This window comes from Cetorhinus maximus, chromosome 7, assembly GCF_964194155.1.
Source record: "Cetorhinus maximus chromosome 7, sCetMax3.hap1.1, whole genome shotgun sequence".
Lineage (NCBI taxonomy): Eukaryota > Metazoa > Chordata > Chondrichthyes > Lamniformes > Cetorhinidae > Cetorhinus > Cetorhinus maximus.
This window is the reverse complement of record NC_135885.1, coordinates 15,315,363-15,332,923: the sequence shown is the minus strand read 5'-3', so window position 1 is coordinate 15,332,923 and position 17,561 is coordinate 15,315,363. Positions and strand designations below refer to the sequence as shown.

Here is a 17,561-nt window from a genome sequence, read left to right as displayed (position 1 = left end):
CAAGGCACTTGGTGCCGGTGACACCTCAACCCAACCCACCCTAGCTTCCTGGACAGACACAGGCTCCTGGCACCAGATGAGCCTGAAGGAAGTTGCACTTTTAATTTGAGCATTATTAATTTTAATTTAAAGGAATAATCCCATTTCCAAATCCTTCCTGTGGAAGGCTGTTGAGGAAGGATCATGAACAGTGACAACACCGCTGAAGGCAAGGCTATAACCTTATTTACTCTGAATGTCCATGTCTTGCAGGATGTATAGCCATTCCATCAGACAAAAGGACATAGATTCATAATAGCAAATAAGGAGGCCATTTGGCCCATTGAATCCATGCTGGCTTGCGAAGGAATGCAGCTATAAATACGAAGTTATGAGAATCTAACCATAAATATGGAGTTATAAGATTTAAAAGAGCGATTCTCCTATGAAATAAGGATTAAAAATTAAAAGCAGAGTTCATCTGATGGACAAAGGGACAAAAGTTTATAAACATGCCTGGGCATAATTGTGTCCAAAAGGACACTAACGTCCTTTGGCATAGGATATGGTATAACCTCTAACACAAGGCAGTTCCTGAAAAACAGGGACTGGCCTCTACATTACCTCAGCAAGGCATTGATCATTTGTATGATCTTAACAATATATAACCTTAAGGATGCCCATAATTAACTTGTCAACTGAATCCTGGAAACTGAGTGTAGTGTACATCATCTGCATCCCTCAGTACCCTTGAAGGCTGTTGACTGAAATGAAGGATGTTGAGTAAATCAAAGGATGTTGCTCAGCATGAATGCTCAACATGCTTCCTGCTGCTTCAGCTCTTCTATGGTATAAATATTGGAGACACACTGTAGGATTTTTAGATTCATTGGATTCACCCCAGCATCTCTCAAGATAAAGGTATGGTTGCTGTAATGTAGCGATGATAATTCTCCCCTTAATTGGGTTTAAGATATCTCACTAGACTCAGTGGCTTCCTACTTGGGATTTAAGGTTAATAATACTTTAAATATTGATGGATATCTTAAATATCTCTTTTTAACATCCAGACCTGGACTCCCTAATAGAAACAAGGTTATACTTTATTTTCCTAGAACTATCAACGTTGCGATCAATTTACCATCAAATGTGAATTTCATATTCAGTTCTTTAATAAACTTTTCTATAATTTAGAAAATATATTGTCTCATGTAGTCTTCTGTATCCAAGCTCCAAACCCACCTCCATACACTTTTCAGTAGTGAGGTACATTGTTGGGGAGAGATGCCCAGACCCTTCTAATATCCGGGTTGTTATAATCTGGCTAAAACTCGTTAAAAAGGCTATCTGGAGGACGGTAATATTCTCTGGTGGTTCCTTTCCTTCAGGAAGAATTAGATCAGTTCTTCAGACCCATTTAAGTGTCTGTGAGGCCTGTCTTTCTCTACCTTAAGTGAGAGTGATCATCTGGGGAGTATGCATGATCCAGAATAATCCAAAAAAGGGGTGAGGATTATAATTCACTTCAGGCTCTCTGTAGAGCAATTTAAGCAGACCCATTGCCCCACTGTATTCCCATTGCCCTATAAGTTTATTTCCATCAAGTGCTTATCTAATTTCTTTTCAGAATCATTCACCATCTCCGCTTCCACCAATTGCATAGACAGGGAGATCCAGACCATTCTCACTCGCTGAGTAAAAGTTGTGCGTTTTTTTTTAAAACACTGCTGCCCCATTCATGCGGGAAAACAGGGAAGTGGCAAGACAAAAATATAGCCCCATAATTGTAATATAAAAGCAGGGAGGCACCCTATGAAATGTTTGAGAGTGTAAGAGAACCTACTTGTGCATCACTGCTGTAACTGGGCTGAATCTCCGTGAAAATTCATCAGGGTCTCAAGGCTACAATTATTGCTGCTTAGCTCAACATTGCCTGTTTGCATCGATTCATTTAATGAGTGTTTTGGGCAGGTTATCATCCAGACTCTCGCATCCCTTTCCAGAGCTTTAGTGGGGCCAACATGCTGCTAGGGAACATCTCAACAACCCAGCAACAGCACCACATAAACATCCATCCCACACCTAACCGACCCCCAACCGCTACACAAACACCTCCCACCTCATGAGTACACTGGGAGGTCATTGCTAGCTTTCAGCTAAGGACAGATAATAGTTGGGTTCCTTCATATTACAACTGCTAATAAGATGCATGTTATTTTCTTACCTCATGGACACGGTCACTCCAGTTTGTGATATTTATTTGATAGACATAACAGCTGGCCTTATAATTCATTTTTGGAAGTTCCCATTTTACTTCATCAGTGCTTTCATTTATTGTAACATTTATTGGTGTGTAGACTTTATCTGGAACAATAGAATTCATTTTAAAACCAGCACATGTGTTGAGGTTTAGATGGTTGAAATGGAGTGTATTCAGTTCTGAAGTTGTAGGCGGAGACTGAATGGCGACTTATGAGACCCATTTGAGTTTAGGGCTGAATTTCTGTGCAGACTGAGAGGCTCTCCGACTTTGAAAAATCGGCTGTGGAAGGCCAGATCTAGGAGTCCTGCTCCGGGGACCGGAATGAGGGCAGGTTGCACTTATCACAACCGTGGTTCATGGAGGCAACTGCACATGTTAAAATGCAGTTCCCTTCATGCTGTTCTTATTTGGCTAAAGGGGTGTCCAAAACTCCAGTTGTGCAATTTAGACCTGGCAGGAGAAAGTCTAAAGTTAGCAGAATTATTTGGAGAGGTCGGGCACCATTTAAGACAGGTAGGGAACCCTTTTAGATATGCTCTTGGCACACCTTTGGGAGAAGTGAGGAGGGAGCTGATGATTGCGAGAGAATTCTTCAAAAGACACTTAAGAACTTTATGTAATCTCATCATGGCCCCTGAGATCTGCCCATGGTAGATACTGGGTGAGTTGACATGGTGTAAGGGCATAAGGGGGGTGTTTGTGGAGCATAAGTTGGCACTTTGCTGGCATAAGGGCTATAGAAGTCCATGGGGATGGGCAAGGGCATAAGTTGGCATAGGTTGGCATGGATGGGGCATGGGGAGTGTATGGGGCATGAGGGGGTATAAGGGATAAGTTATAAGGGCTGTTATTTGTTTTATTCATTTTTTTATATCTTCAGCAAAGTGCCAGAGCACCCAGCCCAACCTTTCGCCCAGCCCGCCTCTGCATCCAAAAGCCTCCAAACTCTTCCTTTGGTCGTCCTCGCCACAGCTCCGTTTTCACCTGCCACTGCACACGCCTCCCCCTCCCCCTCCCCCTCCCACCTCCACCCCCTCAACCCTGGACTGAAAATCCGAATTAGGAACACTTTTTCCCGGGTAGAGTTCGCAGAGCCGGGAACTGTCCTGACTTTGCACTCGCAACCCTGGCCTAGGCCTTGGTACCTTTAGAGATTCACCTCCTTTTGGCACTAGAATGCACTGATACTACCATCTGCTCTCACTCTGTTACAAGCATGTTATCAAAGCAAAGGTACAAACTTTTAGTAAACACTTCTATCGGTACAAATGAAGAACTCTGATACTGTTCACATCATACCAGCTCCACTGTCAGGAGCAAATTCAGATCAATAAAGAAAGACTTGCTTTTATGTGACACGTTTCACAATCATCAGACATAACCCCAAGCACTTTACAGCCAATGAGGTACTTTCTGTAGTGTAGTCACTGTTGTAATGTAGGAAACGCAGCAGCCAATTTGCACACAGCAAGCTCCCAAAATGAGCAATGTGCTAATGACCAGATAATCTGTCTTTGTGATGTTTATTGATGGATAAATATTAGGCAAAACACCAAGGATATCTTTCCTGCTCTTCTTCAAACAGTGCCGGGTGTTTTTTTAGCATCCTTCTGAGAAGGCAGGTGGAGCCTTGATTTGACATCTCTTCTGAGAAGCAGCACCCCCAACAGTGCAGCACTCCCTCAGTACTGCAGTGGAATGTCAGCCTTGACTTCTGTCGCTGAGCGTCTGACTTGAACACACAAGTTTGTGGCTCAGCAGTAAGAGTGCTGCTAACTAAACCACAGCTGACAGCAATATCAAAGATACACTTGAGCACCTTTTCATCATCACAATTGATATTAAACTGTTCATTATCAATACAGCCTCCAGTCAATGAGTCTCATAAAAGGAACATTTGCAACACTGATAACTCATCAATATTGGTTGCAAATGTTAGGCCAGGATTGCACCCAATGCACCCTTCAGTGCTGGCCCTGCTGTACTTTGAGGGATTAATGTGAGGGCATCTTATTTACAGGGGGTCAGTAGGTGCCCATATCTCTACAGGCATATTTTAGGTGCTCACCTATACCATGCTACTGAAAATTCCAGTACCTGACCAACTTTAGGGTTGAGTACCAAATTTAGCCCCAGAGACCACATACATACCTATCCCTCGTGCACCCCTCTCATACTATGTTAGGCAACTGATCCATAAAATACTTCAAAATTTCTTGCCATCTTTGAGGGTCCAAACTGCTTCCCTAGCCTGGACCATCTGCTAGGGCCCACTTCCAGCCTTGTGGAAGCTGGTGTGCCCCCAGTATAACACCTAGTCTCTTATGGGACAGGGAAGCTGGAAAGCCCCAGATTTGGGAATCATCTAGACCAGGCCCTGCACCCATGCCCCTGTAAGGAGTGGCCAGAGCCTACGCCCCTTAATAAGTTAATAAAGCATTCCCTACTAAAGTCGGGATCTGGAATCTCATTCCTAGTGGCTTTTTCTTCCCAGATCTGTTTGGCAGACTCTTGCTGGGATGGTGGCAAGTGAATTTGACCCCTTTATCTCTCTAACATGGCTGCAGAACAATGCTGAAGATGTTTGCTCAGGTATCGACTAATCTGCTGTATATTACTCAATATCCATGGACTTTGCTTAATGGGAATATGTGGATAATAAATAGGAATACATTACTTAGACCTCGATTGACAGGGTTAAACAACATTTTGAATGTACTGAATGGAAATAAGGAAAGAAAGGCTTTGTGACTTACAATAGACAGCTGGAATAATATTTCTGCAGTATGGTAACTTTGTCTTGTTGCTTGATTCACTGACGCAAATGTTAACCTTTGAAACTAAATGCTTTTCATATCTGTGGCTATGGCAGGCAACGTTCCTCTGCTCAACCTTCTGGTAATTTGTACAGTTTTTTGTATCATTTACATTTTCTGTCCTTGAAAAAAGAATATTTGCACAGTAAATTCTTCCAAACAATGACTGATTGATGGAGAGGCTGACAGACAAATGGACAAGAGGATAAACGAATGGACAAAACTAGCGGCTTGATCTTAAAAGCAGTTCAGGGCCCAGTTTGGAGGCAGATATGCCGTTTGGCACCATCGGACAGTGTGCTGGTTCTCTGCCATTGTCCCCAAGCCGTTTTCAAGTAGGGTGGCTTACGGTCAGATCAGCTGCTAGCTTGGAAGTGGTGGACAGCCAATTAACACCAATTAATGCTAATTACAGGGCCTATTATGGCCCGTTCCCCACACTGGCAGGAGTTTGCTATCAGCACAGTGGGCAGCTCACGTTGACCATGTCTGGGTAACGTGGTGGGTTCAGAATGGGAAAGAGATTGGGGGTGAGTGGCTTCATGATGGATTATGCAAGGGGCAACCCCTCCTAGACCCATAATGGTCATTCGGCCACAGTCTGAGGAGTTGCCACTCCAGGATCATGTCCAGGCGGCTGTGACCTCTTGAAAACTAAAATTAAACTTCATTCACTTGTTCCTCGCGGTCTTCATCCTCGCATCAGCAGCTCCCACCTTGGCCGGTGAAACTGCCGATGACTGAGTGCTGGAAGGCCTCCCATAGGCCATCCATGATCGGATAGTGAATCTATTCCCTGGTAGGTGTCCGACATGTATACTTAGTTTCCTGGTTAACATTATTTGTATATAGTCTTATCTTCAAACAAAGAACCCACATCATTGTTTCACAAATCCTTGTCGTGAGTTTGATACATTTACATCGAATAGAAAAACATAATAGGTCGGGATCAAATCAAATAGGTCAGGTATTAAAAATTATAAAAGAATTTGATAGAGTTTGATAAAGTTTTGATAGGATACAGAGAGAATGTTTACTCTTGCGGGGAGGAGCATAACTAGAGGCCATCAATATAAGATGGTCACCAAGAAATCCAATAAGGGATTCAGGACAAACTTCTTTATCCAAGGAATGGAACTCACTACCAACAGGAGTGGGTGAAGTGAATAGTATAGATGCATTTAAGGGGAAGCTGGACAAGTAAATGAGAGAGAAGGGAATAGAGGGTTACAATGGTAGATTTAGATGAGGGAAGTTGGCAGGAGGCTTGAGTGGAGTATAAACACCAACATGAACTGGTTGGACTGAATAGCCTGTTTCTGTGCCAGAGAGCATAAGTAATCCCACGTAAATAGCAGATGTATGGACAAAAAAAGCTATATAAATAGATGGAAGGATACACTTACCTGTAAGACAAAATGTATTCTGCATCCTGTGGTGCATTTTCATTAATAGTCCAAGTGCAGTTCATATAATGATCGTCATAAAAAACACATGTGAGATTGTCTACTGAGGCAAAGGAATCGCCTGTGTCAACAAAATGAATAGAGGCTGAATATAAAAATAATTCTATGGGATAAATCTCTATGCAAGATCACAATGAATGTCCACTACGTTAATTTGGGATGTCAAAGATGGCCCAGCATGTTGGCATAACACCAGTGTTCACACATCTATCACTCTAGCTGATCCAAAAGAGATCACATTATTGTAAGCTGGCCTAGATTTTAGATTTTACTTCAGTAGGGTTCTCTGTGCTTATCTTCACCATTTGGTCTTGAAGGCTTTTTACAAACATGTATTTTGCAACAAACCAACTAGGTCAAGTCGCCATTTTGTACGAAGGTGTGATCTTTTTATAACAAGCTAACTTAATATAGTACTCTGAAGTAGTCATTGACTAACAACAAGTGAATGTATTAGAAGAAACGACCTCAATTCCCCTGTAATTGAAGGATAAGTAATTAACAATCAAATAGTTAATAAGAGTTGAACTATATTTATTTCTGTGTTTCCTGCTAATATTCCTACGTTAGGACTTAAGTTTGAAACTTAAAAGTGATGTAGCAGAAGCTGAGAAAGGAACCAGAACTAAATGGTATTAGCCGCTATCAAGAACACACCAACCTTGACTGGTCTAATGAATGGAACATTTGTGTGATATTAAGATAAAGAATACATCTTGAAATAATCCATTGTGTTATGTTTAAGGAAATGTACGCAAATACTTAGAACCTTTATGACATTATCACCCAATTAGCCATTAACAACAACTATGGGCCAAGGTGGAATGATGCCAGAATTAGGTATGAAAGAGGGTTTCAGGAGCCAATTTTGTTTATGTACACCGAGTGAAGGGAAACCAGTTGTATCAACAGATCCACGGGGACAGAGGAAGTTTCCTGTCAGAGCAGGGATTGATAGTGTAGCTACAGTTCCTGGGACAGAGGCAGAATTCCTGTCAGTGTGGATCCCGGAGAGTGCAGTTTCCCTCAGAGACAGAAGCAGATACCCGGTGGCGTGAAGGGCTGTGGTTGTTTTCTGCTTCTCCTGGACTGGCCATCCCTTTGAAGGAAGAAAATCCTCAGGAACAGAGGGAGCTTCCTTTGTTTAATTGTTAAGTACACTTATTTTTCCTTTATTCGTTAATTGATGAGTGTATTGTTGTTTTATTTTGCTGCTGTTCAACAAAGTTTGGGGGCATTATTTGCAAATTCAGTGTCTGAGTCATTGCCTGGTGGTTATATCTCTGTCAAGCAAAACAGTTTAAAGGGTTTGATCTGAGATTCCAGTAATTAGGCTGTGCACAACTAAATTAAATCAACTCTTAAATTTATCAAACACACCCCTTTTAAATGTACAGCATAAAAACACATGGTTCTTGTGATACAGAACACATAAGTGAGAGTCATTGGTGGCACACAATGGATTAGTTTCACCTCTTGGGACCTTGTTTGCTTAAAGTGAAATTAAACTCCAGTGGTGCCCTAATAAGTACGCTATAATTAATTGCAATGCCTAATAATTCCAGCAGAGACAGCCCTCTCCAGTCTACCACAGCCTGAGTATCCCCAGCAAAAGCTAAGACTGTCCTCAGGGCCTCTCTGTGGTAGGGCCATCTGATGGAGAACTACCTGGTGTTTGGTCAGATGGGGCTCAGTTGGTAGCACTCTCACCTCTGAGTCAGGAGATTGTAGGCTTTAAGTGCAACTTCAGGACTTCAGCGCAGAATCCAAGGCTGACACTCTAGTGCAATACTGAGGGTGCGTTGCACTGTAGGAGGTGCAGGCCTGAATTTTTGCTCTTGCGTCGGGTGCATAGTGACGGGGAAGTTCCTGGCTCCATGAACCCAACCGTTAAAAATGACTGCCCACATGTTGGATTTTCAGTCCAGGGGTTGGGCTGGGGTGGGGAGGGGGCTGCCCTTTCAGGTGGATGTAAATGATCTCATGGCACTATTTTGAAGACAAGTTGGGGGAGATATCCCTGGTGTCCCAGCCAATTTTCAATCCTCAATCAACATCATAAAAAAAGATTATCTGGCCATCATATTGAGTTTGTGAGGGTTTCCTGTGCACAAATTGGTGGCCGTATTTCCTACATTATAATAGTGACTGCACTTCAAAAATTACTTCATTGGCTGGAAAGCACTTTGAGATGTCCAGTGGTTATGAAAAGCGCTATATAAGTGCAAGTCTTTCTTTATTTCACTGTACACTGGGGCCACTGTGTCTTTGAAATTATCTATTGTTTTTTGCCAGTTTCTCAGCTGGTACTTGTTAATGTTAGGTCACGTGGCACTGTGTTAGTTTAAGAGAAGCCGACTGATGCTTGTGTTGTTATAACGATTCACAGAATCACAGGGCAGAAGAGGCCCTTCGGCCCATCACGTCTGCACCGACACGTGAGAAACACCTGACCTACCTACCTAATCCCATTTACCAGCAACAGAAGATTCGACAGCACAAACTTTGTGCGCTGCCTGAGCTGACACATGAGTGGAGTCCATTCTCTGGCTTCGGGCTTTGGTGAGTCCGCACCTTGAATACTGTGTGCAGTTTTGGTCTCCTTATTTGAGGAAGGATGTAAATGGATTGGAGGCGGTTCAAAGGAGGTTTACTAGATTGACACCTGGAATGAGTGAGCTGTCTTATGAGGAAAGGTTGGACAGACTGGGCTTGTTTCCACTGGAATTTAGAAGAGTGAGGGGTGATTCGATTGAAGTATACAAGATCCTGAGCGGCCTTGAAAAAGTAGACATTGAAAGGACGTTTCCTCTTCCCTCCAGATCTAGGGGGCACTGTAGTAAAATTAGAGGTTGCCCTTTTAGGACAGAGATTAGGAGAACTTTTCTCTCTGAGGGCTGTGCAACTTTGGAATTCTCTGCCTCAGAAGGTGGTGGAGGTGGGGTCATTGATTATTTTTAAGAAAGAGGTAGATAGAGTCTTGTTGGGCAAGGGAATCAAAGGTTATCGGGGTTAGAAGGGAACATGGAAATCAAAATACAAGATCAGCTATGATCTTATTGAATGGCAGAGCAGGCTTGAGGGGCTGAATGGTCTACTCCTGTTCCTATTTCTTATGTTCTTATGGCCTTCTGCATTTACGGGCTGCAATTGGATGCCTAGGGCAATTGGCAATAGTTTGCATGGTCGAAATGAGAGGCTTGTTTTTGACCTTTTTTACTAACAAAAGAGTCGCCACCAGTATGTAAAAAATCCTAATCAACGAACCATTAAAGTAACAACGTACGTGGTGGACGAAAAGTCTCTTTAGTCCAATTGCCAGATATCTCCTCTTTATTGTCTTGATAAAGTTGAATCTGAACAAGTATCCCTCTGTGGTATTCCACATCTAGCTTTGTTTCATGAGTTTGAATGATCTCCGGGCTCTAAATGGATAAAAGCAAAACATCTTGAAACTTCTTCATGCCAATGTCAAGATTCAATTTATGACTGATAAACACACGAGAGAGGAAGGAACAGAAGGATAAGGTGATAGGGTTAGGGTAAAAACAGATGGAAAGAGGCTTGTGTGTAGCATGAAAGGCAGCATTTACTAGTTGGGTTGAATGGCCTGATTCTGTGCTTAGGCTCGATGCAAAAATGGCCACTTTTCAAGTTAAAAAGTGGAGAATAAAGCAAATCATGAGCTATATGCTCACTAAACTTTCAAACTGAGAAAGACAGGAATAAAAGGACTGAAAAAGTCTATCCATTTGACCATCCCGAAAATTCTAAAATAAAATAGCCTTATTTAAAAGACTTGGAGATTAGATAGATCTACCTCATCATCCTTTGAATCCAAGTATCTGTGGACAAAGTGGTAGTAGACGTCATCTGTGCATGTGCAGTTTCCACTCCAGGAGACAACGTACTCTCCTAAACGCCCAGGGGTGATCTTAATATCGGTGGGTGGATTCATCTTAACTTTGAGAGATAATGTAAGCAGAGTTAATAAATGAAGGTATATTGCTTGTAAACTGAAGATATTCATGCCTCTTAACTTGATCTACTGGTGAACTCCCAAAAAGTGGTGAAAATATCCTGGCTTTAAAATTGGATGTCAGACATGATTCAAAATGGGAATCTCATTCACTTTCGCCCACTCATTTATTTTGAAAGTTAAAATTACCCCAGAGCTGGGGAGCCTATAGTCTCCCAATTTATTTCTCTGTGGCAATTCCTTGACCAATCAGAATCAGTTTGTCAACCAATTAACATCTTTCTCTCCTGTAATATTAATTGTTGTAATCATTTGAAATTTGGCATTCTTGCATTTGTCCTGATGAGTGCAAAATGAGAAGCTTTTCAACAATATTCAAGCAACAATACACCAAGCAACTGAAAGTCAAAATGACTCCCATGGACCACATGTACAATGTCAAGTTGGCAGTTCTGATAGAACATAAAATATAAACAGAATACGCTGGAAAAACTCAGCAGGTCTGACAGCTTCTGTGGAGAGAGGGACAGAGTTAACGTTTCGAGTCTGCATGACTCTTCTTCAGAGCAGCTCGGAAGAGTCATACTGACTCGAAACGTTAACTGTTCCTCTCTCCACAAATGCTGTCACATCTGCTGAGTTTTCCAGCATTTTCTGTTTTTACTTCAGATTTCCAGCAAGCGCAGTATTTTGCTTTTATCTGATAGAACATAAGCTGGTTTTAAAAGAATAAAATGAGTTTTGTTCTAGACAGTTTGATGAGGGGCCAGTATCGCCCACATCTTTTGCCTGAATGAATACAGAAATCCAAATCCATTGCTTCTCACGAAGCAGAACGTCCTGCATATTTGTTCATCATACCGAGAACAATGTATTCGCAGTGCTATAGTCAAATTGCACATCTGCTGGTGATCTTAGTTTGCATGAAAAGTAAATAATAAAGCTGATTTCCAGGCAGCAGGATACTGGGGATGCCTGAATCAAAATATTGCTTACACTAAAATTGGTACACGATAGGTAAACTACAAGTAAACATGATAACAGAAGAGTTTCCGATCTTAATTCCACATCCAGAGCAGAATTATCCCCAAAGATTTAATTTCAAAAGCTAGGCTCTCAGTTAAATGAAAGAAATTGAATTTATGCCAAATCTGAAACCAGAGTAACACAACTATCTTATTGAATATTTGAACATTTGTCCTCAAAAGTCCTTTTGTCGATCAGAATGCCCCGTCTACTTGGCATTTATTGCTCTGGGAAAGAAGTGCTTCAGAAATCACAGCTGGCACACACACCTGGTGGGATTATAAAATTGAGCACAGGCAACAGCTCCCAGGGTATTACATCTGGATTATTATTTCCCTCAAGCTAGTTAAACACTAAAATGTCGAAATTACTCACTCATTTCTTCCGTGGACATGAGAGCAGCTCTGTCTACCGTAGTTACCCAAACAGTGGCCACTATCAGGAAAGTTGGAGCAAGCGGCATGATGGCGGGTCACAGAGGACATAGAGAATCACCTGAATTCGCAATGCAACCTAAGGAGTGGTGCATGTACAGATTAGAATGCTTAATGATGGATTTCATACTTAACGACTTATAGTTAGAGTACAGCCTTTTATTATTTTATTTCCATTTTTTTCATGTGCAAAAGAATTTGCTAATCATTAAATAATTCTTACAAAAAAGCAATTCCAAAAGGAGAACGATTACGAAACTAAAGTTGACCCATGACCACTGAACACACTTCTATGAAATGCCTCATCTGCTATCCTAATGGAGGCATTAATTTATTCAAAACATGTAAATAACTAAAAGTGCTGGACTCAGTGCTGGAATCGGCCCACTGGGAAGTTTTGTTGCTAATTCCGAGGCGGCATCGTGGAAATGGAGGATGTTCTGTCATCTGAATGGAGGAAGGAAGGCATTCAGCCACTGTGGGTGCTGGAATGGGAGTAGGCTGTGCAGCCACTTGAGCCTGTGCCGCCATTCAATGGGATCATGGCTGATCTATATCTATAACCATATTCACCCACCTTGGTTTCCTAGCCCTTACTATCCTTGTCTGGCAAAAATCTGGTGAACTCAGATTTAAAATGAATAACTGAGATACCATCCATTATTTGTGGGAGGGTGTTCCACACTCCTGCCCTGCATTGTGTGAAGAAGTGTTTCCTCACTTCTGTCCTGAAGGCACTAGCTCTGTTTTTAAGGTTATCCTGGGGTGCCCATTTCATTTGGTGGTGAGAGTCATAGCAGCATTCGGTGGTTATTGCTGGTCTAGGCCCTCGGAAAGTGCATTTTGTTTTATTGGGGCAGCGGCCCTGTTTCTCAGGAAGCAAAAGCAGCTCCGAGGGGGCATTCATTCTTTAGAGGCATGGATTGCCAGCTAAGTCTCGTATTTGCATACCAGTGGATCAGATGTGCCTGGCAAGAAAACCGACATGCCAGGGTGATCAATAGCCAACCTCTTTGGCAACATTTGCTAAAGTCGCCCATCTCTGCAAGTCCTGCCGCGTGAACCCGGTGTTCCCCAGGATAACCTGCAGGGGGCTGTCTTCAGAGGGTCCTGGGCATGAAGATGGATGGGCGTGATGGGTGACCAACAGGGAGAATGAGAGGCTAAGGAGGGTGAAGGCAGAAGCTCACATATTCAAGAATATGCCCTACCAGCATTGCTAACTCTACCTAGGATGGGCACGTCCAGTGCCTGTAACAGCAGGTGATGCCTGAAATTTTGTACCACATACTTCAGACAGGCTGCAATGTACAGTATAGAGGGCAACCAACTTCTGCAATGCCACCTCCCTTCAGCAGTCATCTAACAAAGGGGTGGACACTGGATTGCTCTATCACTTGCCTAAAACATAATGCATGCATTTTGTACTTTCCATTCAATTTTGCCCGTCACCTACTTCGACACCCTCCTGATCCCCACTCCCCCTTCTCAAGTGCTAAAGAGTTGCCATTTCTTCTCAGCCTTTGTCCCCATACGCTCACCATTCCCCTTAATTATTCCTTTGAATTTTAGTTGAAAGTTTTCAGTTGCTTCACTGCTATGCTCCCTGTGCAGGTGGTCATATTTATCAGAAGGAAAAAGGTCTGAAAAATCAGGTACAGGCAGGAGATCGGCCTATACAGTTGAGGCCCGGTTGTTAAAATATACCATGCAGCCAAAACCAAGGTTTCACAACAGGCTGAGATTTTATCTGTCCCTGGTGTTGTAATGGATGAGTCTGGCCACCTTTGACCACAAGTCCATCGGGCAGTGGTCCACACACAATGTCCTCAAGGCCCTGCAGGGCAAAGAAGGTGGTGGACCCTGTGGGATGGTTGCCTGAGCAGACTGCCATAGTCAACTGGCGGATTGCCACGTTATCAGATTTTTCAAACAAGCACCAAGACGTAGATTGTCTGATAGTGAGGAGGGCTCTCTCTGTCACATTCCTCCCGCATGCCTAGAGTCTCACTGTCTCTGCTCACTGCCTTCAAGGCAGCTGTGGTGGGGAAGAGACCTTCACCCATTACATTCTGGAATGTGCCTTTGCAGAGAAGGACTAGAAAGAGATGGTTCTTGTCAAGGTCCATCCCGAGCAGCGAGGACTCTGTGCTCTACTTACTGTTTCCAGTGACGTACAGTGAGGTAAACAGCAACTGCTGCTGGGGGACCATCAACTTGGTGAATGATGATCTTTGATCTACCCAAAACTTGCTGGTCTTCCAGGGCAAAAAGTTGTCCATGACTGAGGACTGCAGAGTGACACATTCCAAGGTCCATGAATACATGCTGAGGGATCCACTGAAGCTTGGGGTAGCTACCGCAAAGGCTCAATGGGGAAAGGCCACAGTCTAAGGCCCTCCTGTCGTCATGTACCAAGGAGCTGGAAACTGTGCAAAAACCCCACAGGGTTGCATGCACTAGAGGATGTTTGACATGAAATGTAAATGCATATTGTAAATACAGCCCGTGTAAGTGTTTTGAGGCACCTCAAAATATCAGATACTGCGTTGAAAGAAACGGAACTGTTTTGCACTTTCTGTAATGTCCTTTCACAAATTCTAAGAATAATGTATGTTTTTTTTTTGAAAGGAAAAAAAATCCAGGCCTCAAGTTGCGGGTTGCTGGGAGGAATCCTACCCACCTCATCTCCATGCCCACCTGCCAACTTCCAGTAAGGGTTAAAATCCAGACTTAGATATTTCTTGTCGATGTTTTATGAAGAGATCGTTTAAGACGGCCAGCTGCAAGTGTGCTTTCTTTCGTGCTACAGAAAGTGAAGTAGAGGTACCAGTGCTCCTAATGCAGAAGGTTTCCAATGTTGAACAAAAATGTAGAAAAGGTGAAGTGAAAGAGAAAGTAGAAATGATGCAGCACCACCATTAGCTTGGCTATGAAAAGACGAAAGGCAGAAACGGAAAGACTGACTCCTCGAGAAAGAGGTCATTTTTGATATCAATAGCATGAGGATGTTGAGTACCTTTCACAACCTCAGGGCGTCCAAACTGCTTTACAGCCAATGAAGTACTATTTGAAGTATAGACACTGTCTTAATTAGGGTTGCCAACGCTCCAGAATTGGCCTGGAGTCCCCAGGAATTGCAGATCAATCTCCAGGACACTTCTGTGTACAACCCTGGAGAAAAATCATTGGGGCATTAAAAGAGATTTGCATTTTTTCATCATTTTCTTTGAACATTTTTCTTTACCAGGTATAAGAATATTGAAAATGGGAAAAGAATAGGCTGGTTTGGCTGACGGTCAAGCATCATCCAGTTGGATAATGAATCTTATTGCTTTCCGATTAGCAGAGGAAGGCAGTATGTCAAAAGGGTGGATGTGTGGGTCGATCAATGGCAAGTGTGTGGGGGCAAGCCATGTGATGAAACCTCCAGGAATACTTTCAATTACAGTTGGCAAACCTAGTCTTAATGCAAGGAAATGCAGCAGCCAATTTCAATACAGCAGCAAATAATTTGATAATAACCAGATAATGACCAGTGTTAATGGTTAACATTCGCCAGGGCTCTCAACTTTTATAGAGGCACTGGGCTGTATTTTACCTACCCCTGGGTAGCAGGAGCTGAGTGGCGGGGGGGTGGGGTGAAGGGGCGGGGTGCGAGTAAAGTAGTGGGGAACCAAGCCTGAACAGCTTCCCATCTCTTGTCCCGCAGTGGACTAAGTTTCCCTGCGGCAGGCAGGAGTGCGGCTACAAGGTGGACCGGTCAACCTGCAAAATTGAGGACCCAATTATGGACCGTATCATGGGGCCGCTAGCATTTTACCGATGGTGGGGCAGTGTCCCATGCCCCGTGAGGAGGCTGCCAGCTTCAGCCTCCCTGCAATAGCTTGGGGTCCATCGAAGCAGTAGGCTCCATGGCCCGAAAAGGGGGGTCGCGGGTAGGAAAGGCAGTCCCCGTAGGCCCAATGATTCCCCCCTGACCTGTTGAGTCTACCACCCTCTGACCCCTAGGCTTTATTGTTCAAATATTTGTCCAAAGGCGCCTCCATTTTAAGGCATCCCCGATGTTTCCCTGCTGCCTCGGCAGTGCCCGTCTCTCCTGGTGGAGCTGCTGAGGTTGCAAAGCCACTGGCCCTCTGACTGGGCCTCCAATATCAGGGGCCCACCTGCCATCCTCAGTTGGATGGTGAGCCCACGAGGAGCCAATCAGAAGGCCGCCTGCAGTAAAATCACTGAGCCAATCCTGCTGCCTGCAAGTGCAGTCACGGCTCCCCATGTTCGCCCTGACATTGGGGGTCATACGAACATACATAAAAACATGCTAATTGGGAGCAGGAGTAGGCCACTCGGCCCCTCGAGCCTGCTCTGCCATTCAATAAGATCATGGCTGATCTGAATGTAACCTCAACCCCACATTCCTGCCTACCTCCGATAGCCTTTTGCCCCCTTGTTAGTCAAGAATCTATCCACCTCTGCCTTAAAAATATTCAAAGACTCTGCTTTCACTGCCTTTTGATGAAGAAAGAAAGTTCCAAAGACTCACGACCCTCTGAAAGGAAAAATTTCTCCTCATCTCTGCCTTAAATGAACGACTCCTTATTTTTAAACAGTGAACCCTAGTTAGAGATTCTCCCACAGGAGGAAACATCCTCTCCACATCCATCCTGTCAAGACCCCTCAGGATCTTAAAGGTTTCAATTAAGTCATCTCTTACTCTTCTAAATCCCAGTGGATACAAGCCTAACCTGTCCAACCTTTCCTCATAAGACAACCTGCCCATTCCTGGTATTAGTGTAGTAAATCTCTGAACTGCTTCTAATGCATTTCCATCTTTTCTTAAATAAGAAGATCAGTACTGTACACAATGACTCCAGATGTGGTCTCACCAGTGCCCTGTACAACTGAAGCATAACCTCCCTACTTTTGTAATCAATCCCCCTCACAATAAATGATAACATTCTGTTAGCTTTCCTAATTACTTGCTGCACCTGCATACTAACCTTTTGTGATTCATGCACTAGGACACCCCAGATCCCTCTGAATCTCAGAGCTCTGCAATCTCTCACCATTTTGATAATAAGCTTTTATATTCTTCCTGCCAGAATGAAAAATGTCACATTTGTCCACATTACACTCCATTTGCCAGATCTTTACCCACTCACTTAGCCTATGTAGTCCCTTTGTAGCCTCTTTATGTCCTCTTCACAATTTACTTTGCTTCCTATCTTTGTGTCATCAGTAAATTTAGCCACCATTCCTTAGGTCCCTTCATCCAAGTCATTTATATAAATTGTAAAAAGTTGTCCTGAATCGCATGGTAAATGGAACCAAAAGAGTTATTACGGTACAGAAGAAAGCCATTTGGCCCATCAAGTCCACACTGTGTTCTCTGAAGTAGCACCAGAGGAGCTTTTGTGGTCACTCGAGAGAGACAACAGATTCGACATCGCATCCTAAAGGCAGCACCTCTGGCAATGCTGCACTGCAAGTGGTAGCTTCAATCTTCTGGAGTGGACTTGAATGCACAGACTCTTGTCTCAAAGGTAAGAGTAAGAGCCCTACCAATTGAGCCATGGCAGGACACCTAAAATAGAGGGG

The 17,561-nt window shown here is 43.3% G+C and overlaps 1 protein-coding gene across 1 annotated transcript in view; it reads right to left on the bottom strand.

Moving 5' to 3' along the window:
• LOC144682604 (interleukin-5 receptor subunit alpha-like) overlaps positions 1 to 17,561 on the bottom strand; it is a 46,858-nt gene that overhangs the window by 19,914 nt on the left and 9,383 nt on the right. The window contains exons 2-7 of the mRNA XM_078545092.1: positions 11,905 to 12,042; positions 10,345 to 10,487; positions 9,811 to 9,949; positions 6,465 to 6,585; positions 4,999 to 5,180; positions 2,204 to 2,343 (exon numbers count right to left, since the gene is read on the bottom strand). Coding sequence (XP_078401218.1) covers positions 2,204 to 2,343; positions 4,999 to 5,180; positions 6,465 to 6,585; positions 9,811 to 9,949; positions 10,345 to 10,487; positions 11,905 to 11,992 — 813 coding nt within the window. The 5' untranslated portion in view covers positions 11,993 to 12,042. The remainder of the gene's footprint in view (positions 1 to 2,203; positions 2,344 to 4,998; positions 5,181 to 6,464; positions 6,586 to 9,810; positions 9,950 to 10,344; positions 10,488 to 11,904; positions 12,043 to 17,561) is intronic.